Genomic DNA, 6,000 nt, shown 5'->3' with positions numbered 1-6,000 from the left:
GGTTATGACAGTCTTAGTCATGTTTACCATTGATCTTTTCATGTTCTACTTTTGTTGGTATTTTATAAAATAGAAAGAGAGAGAGGAGTGTAAATCATTGGTGTTCTGTGGGTTCTAACGCTGGGAGGCAAGATTAATATGTTTCTAGAACGCAGGATGTATTTGTCGTACAGAAGACAGGGTGAATTGGTTGTTTAGGGCGTAGAATGAATTTGCTTCTCCGGACGCAGGATGAATTTGTGGCTAGTTTGTGCCAAATAATGCTTTAATTCACACAAAATGTTATTTATGATTTTTTTTCCGTCCCGAATAGTGAAGCCCGATACGCCTCTAGTGTGACAATATCCTAATTGAATGACAGTAGGGCCTGCGATTGCGAAAAAAACGAAATCATAAATAAACCGGACGTGACATTCCGGCGTCATTTTTCTCCTAATAATATTTTTTCATCCAAAGTGCTTTCCAAAGGTCGACAACCCTAGCTGACCCCTTTTAGGATCGAGTATTTGATTGAGGAAATTTTTTATTGCCGGGTTTTCCGAATATGTCCCTCATGTGGTCCTTAATGGGGCTTTTTGCTTAAGAAATCTCTTTGCTCTTTATTGGAAATTGGGGTACTACGTTTAACACAGATAAAGGAAAGATAACGTGGTGAGAGAAATGAAAATAAGGGGTTTTAAATGGGTTTATTTAACTCATTTACGTAGGTGCTTACTTTCCAAATATGTGTATGTGTATAGGATAGTTAAGCAATGCATAATATTTTTTTATTAAAGCAATCGTAACATCTAGTGCATAACTATTATATAAGTACTTTCGGGAAGATATTCCCAAAAAGTAACATGCATGATAAGGAGGATAATTATATTAGGCAGAAATTGACAAATTTAGATTTTTGATAAAAAAAAATGGATAAATTGATGTTTATTTATAACATGTGTTAGTTGAATGTTTAATCGTATTACATAAAAATAAATTAAGTAATCAGCTCGCAAATGTAGTACCTATTGCAGTATTATTTACAAACTAATAGCATTATTACACGCATGTTTAACAATTGTTCAATGTACTTATAACTAAGTACGAGGGATGTTATCAGCTTAAAGCCAAAGTCTGTCACTGACAAAACAAGACCCATTTACAAGGGTCTTAAGAGTCATGCGGTTTCCTAGGATTTGACAAAGAATAATTTGTACATTTGTCGTACATGACGGGTTTAATTAAATGATACGGATTGTTTTGGTATTTTTAATTCTCAATTTAAAGGGAGTTTTTAATATTTGATTTTATGCTATGCGTTTGTGCGTCCATGCGTCTATGCGTCTGTGCGTCTTTAAGTCAATTGTTTAAAAGTATTATTTCTTTTTAAATTTTTCATTAGTCTACCCGGGTTATTTTTTTCGAGCCTATATATGATTTTTTTTATAAGGGCTGAAGAAGACAAGGCATGTCAAAGAGTGAGATATACAATTATATATTTACATATGCTGGGACATCACACAATAATAACTAACAACACAAAAAACAATAACAAAAAAAAAATGATAACAAAATACTATATCATTTGCATTTTTTGGTGCGATATATTTACGCAGTCGGCTTTGTCATTATAAGAAATCAAATTTGATTTTGTTTCTGTCAAAACTGAAAAAACTATTAAATTTCTTTTATATCGCCTCATTCAAAAATGTATGATGTAAAATGTAAAAAATGTAAATGTACGTAAAATGATGTAAGTCATGTCTACTTGATACAATTTGTGCTCCTTTATATGAATCGTGAGTGGATTTAAAATTAGGCCAAAATATTTTCACTTTAGCAAAGTTGTATTACACTGGGAAAATGTATTCAGAATAATTCTCAACATTACTTTATGCTACACTCTCTAAAAATTTTAATGCTTCATTTTGCCATTAACTAATTGCTAGAATAGACTGCTAATATTTTATTCGTGTACACTTCGCTAAGTGATTCTAAGTGAGCTAAGTAGGTGGCCTTAGTATATTTTAATGTGTCTTGAAATCTAATAAAATATTTTATTATATTTTTGATTAAAAAGTATAGTCTGCGCCAAACTGCTAGTCCGTTCTGAAGTAGTTGCGAGCAGATGTAGGCATACAATTCGCTATGGCGACGCGATTCATTTCTATATTCAGAGTGGACTAGCAGTTTTACGTGGACTATACTAGTGTACAGTAGTTCAGTGCTGCTACGGTGCCCTTTTAAACTAGCAGACATAGGTTTAACCGAGGTGTTTTAACTTATTCCACAAGGAGAGCAACGCACCTGTGACCAATTTTATTTGGCAGGAGCAAGGACCGTAACGTAACGTTTTATAATATGTAATATGGGAAAACGGTGAAACTGCTTAACTTAAATTTAATTTAGTCCATTATTTTCTTAAATAACTTACTTTTACATTATGTACGACCAATTATTTACTATACTAACTGTATGTATTCAATTTTGCGTGTTCGCCAACTGTTTCCATAGCAATTTTTTGCTTAAATCAATAACATTATGACGCCATCATTTATCGACAAGTCGGCTATTCTGGTACCAATCGATATTTTGCGAGAATTTGCGTCAATCTGGACGACAAAATAGATTACGTTCATCGCACCGTTTCATCGTTGTGCGATAAAATATTGTTAAAATATTTGATATCGATTGTTAGTAGCGTGGTACCTGCAATACGAGAAAAGTAAATATATTTTTTTTATAACATTTTTGAGGGTCAGCAGATGGTGGCTACTGCCTGTTGACATTTAATCGCATCATTATCTATAGAAATATAATAATTATGATCATTGTTCTTCATAATATCCTCGAAAATGTAAGAGTCTATCTATCAGCATATGGCCAGCGTGGTGGATTGTCGATAAATTTTATACTAAAATATCAGCATCAATCAATCATCATCAACCAACCCACTGCTGGGCACGGGTCTCCCCTCAGAATGAGAAGGATTAGGCCATAGTCCACTTCGCTGGCTACATGCTGATAGATATACTCTTACATTACAATACTTTTGAGATATTTTTTCTTTTTTTTTATAAATCTCTCAGATATGCAGGTTTCCTCACGATGTTTTCCTTCACCGTTTAAGCAAGTGATAATAAATTTCTAATACGCACATAAATTTGAAAATCAGAGGCGCGCCTGGGATTTGAACCTCGGACCCCTCGATCGAGAGACCGCGTTTCTTAACCACTAGGCTATCACTACTAAAATATATTTACACTAAAAGTTAATCATTGTCGGTTTGAAATATTGGATCGTTTCAGTAGAGGTAATAATCCGAGTGTGGTAGGAGGTAGGAGGAGGTAGTGGTAGGAAAAATGTTGTAACTGATAAATTTTAAGCGCCTCCATTAATCACTACATAATCCTACATAAATCACTTTATTGTAGTATTTGCGTTCAATATGTACCTATTTTATATCTTTTCAGATTCTACGAAAATAATAAAATTTTATCCTCGCATATAGTTCATCGCTTGTGCATCAACACGATTATGGAATCAATTTATTAATAAGCTCCTTTATTTATTTAGGGGCTAATCCAAAGATAGGTGCGGACTAATTTATTACGCTAACGGTAATTAGAAGTTATAATTAGAACATAAATCTAATACAGAGATGATTATGGATTAAATTTAAATTCGTTATTTTGAGGGTATAAGATTAAGTAGTTTTATTAAGAATTAGTGATAACTGAATAAGTAATTTAGTAAAATAAATCCCAATAGTAGGTGCGCATCCATTTGTTGACGAAGGAAAACATTTTAAAGAAACATGACTTCAGTAGAATTATCTAAAATATATCGTAAATGTGTGTGACTAAAGTCTTCCAATACAGAATGTGACTTGGTCCATGGCCTGAAATCGTGATGTCGTATTTTTGCCACGTCCATGTATGATTTGGAGCTGTGTGAGAATTTCCTCTCGAAGTATTTCTGGAGCTGGAGCTCTTCAAGCGAGGTCCAAAAAGAGCTGAGATTTTATGTGGAGTAACTTTGAAGGGTCTGTTTGACGTATCAAAATAAAACAAAGTATTTTTTGCAACTGAATTATATTTTTAATAAACAGCCAATTTCTAATAAAAGCCAATTTTCTAAAAGTTTATATTGTTCTTTTTTATACAATCGATCTTTTTGAATTTAACGAATGAAAGATAGTAATAAATGAATCCAATAATGTTTTACTTTATCAACAATTTTCATTCTTGGCAAAATATTTTATCGTTTATAAAATAATTACTCATTTTACTCACAAAGTGTACTTTAATTAATGATGCCAATTTTTGTTTGAAAACGTAAATTGTTTTAAGTTTTATTAATAATTAAAAAGATAATTAACAAGTTGAAAAGTTCAATAAAAAGTTTAACTTTTATAAAGTAGTTAAGTCTTAATAATATAATTTATATTTTGCGAATGTTCTAAATTAACACGGTCTTGTAAAATAACATGATATATTTTAAAAAATATTAGAATCTGTAATAAAATAAATCTCAATAAATATATTTTTTGCACAATATACAAAATGGAAAGTAATGGAAGGCATGCAAATATTTAGAAGTAATATAAGTAATAGAATCTGTAATAAAATAAATCTCAATAAATATATTTTTTGCACAATATACAAAATGGAAAGTAATGGAAGGCATGCAAATATTTAGAAGTAATATAAGTAATTAACAGTAAAATAATGTTACAAAAATATAAATTATTTTAATCAAAGAATACAACCTATTCAACTATAATGTAACTTCTCATATAGGTAACATTTTGAAATTCAGCCATTTTGTTTTTATTTTTTATTTTTCAGGTTTCTTTGGTCCCGTTCTCCATGCCAGCATCTTCGTAGCCTTTCACAAGGTTCTCTAATATGAATCGAATCGTTAGTTTGTATATATTTTCTATATTCGGCGTGTATCTGTCCCCTAGAGTTGTCTTTGCTGCTTCCAAAAATGGTTGTTCAATTTTCTGGAAAATAAATACATGATTTTTTTCTGTAAAAAAAAATGTATTTGACACTAATTTCTCTAGGAGTTGAAGTATTTACAATATTTGTCTACGAGATACACTTCACCTAACATTATGTTATCACAGCAGTGTACGATTACAATACGCTAGTTCATGTAGAAAATGAATCCTGCTACAAACTAATAAGAAATCTGATACAAGCTTGTTAGTGCTTGTTAGCCCTAATGTCCCTTCATTCAGAACTCAGCAGCGCTGCACACGCTATCAAGCAGACAGTTGTGGCTATGTTATGAAGGGTTATTTTGATATATTTTGGCACGTAACGAGGAGCTACCTACCCACGATACACGGTTTTAATATTTCTTTACTGTCGATAATTTCTACCAAGTTATTATATTCATGCTCATGGTCATAGCAAAACTTCTTCAAACTAAAGTCTACTCTTTCTCAAATTAACTCTATGACTTTAAGTCGAATATTGGCGAGAGCTCTCGAAACTTTAGGGACAGATAAAAGGCACTTACCAAAAAGTTTTCCGCCTCGAAGCCTGGCACCTGTCGATGCGTGCCGCCAATATGCCGCACGTACGCGAAGAAGTTGTCCATGTCTGCCAAACTCTTGATCCCCTCGTCCAGGGTGTGCATGACCTTCGTTGCGTGCTCCGCCAGCTCCGCTGAGCTGATCTGCGCCTCCTTTGTCCGGAGCTCGCGGAAGTTCTCGAACAGATGGATGAGATCTTCGTTTTCTTCGAAGAGTCTGGAAATAGATAAATTATTGTAAGCGGCTTCACAAATGAAAAAGGCTTGTGCCGATATTATTATTGTACTTAAAAGGGCTGCGATTTTCATAACTACTGTAACAATATATAACAACGTCTTTTTAATTTCTTGTGGTTACAGAAAATTTTGAACGATCTATTTCAGGAATGATTCAAAGGAAGTGACCATAGATATAGGATGTCAAAGATAAACAATGTCAGTTTGAACCACAGACCTGTATTTGTTTTTAGATAT

The 6,000-nt window shown here is 32.7% G+C and overlaps 1 protein-coding gene across 1 annotated transcript in view; it reads right to left on the bottom strand.

Annotated features, from left to right (window-relative positions):
* Positions 1-4,707: 4,707 nt before the first annotated feature.
* Positions 4,708-6,000, bottom strand: part of LOC140742829 (neuroglobin-like) — a 31,959-nt gene continuing 30,666 nt past the window's right edge. Inside the window, exons 2-3 of the mRNA XM_073073864.1 lie at positions 5,512-5,743; positions 4,708-4,987 (exon numbers count right to left, since the gene is read on the bottom strand). Of these exons, the coding sequence (XP_072929965.1) occupies positions 4,826-4,987; positions 5,512-5,743 (394 nt within the window). The 3' untranslated portion in view covers positions 4,708-4,825. The remainder of the gene's footprint in view (positions 4,988-5,511; positions 5,744-6,000) is intronic.

This window comes from Epargyreus clarus, unplaced genomic scaffold (assembly GCF_041222505.1).
Source record: "Epargyreus clarus isolate Ecla_fem2 unplaced genomic scaffold, WU_Ecla_fem_2.2 ptg000001l, whole genome shotgun sequence".
Taxonomy (NCBI): Eukaryota; Metazoa; Arthropoda; class Insecta; order Lepidoptera; family Hesperiidae; genus Epargyreus; species Epargyreus clarus.
Note: the sequence above shows the minus strand (reverse complement) of the source record. Positions and strands in the feature narration are given on the sequence as shown.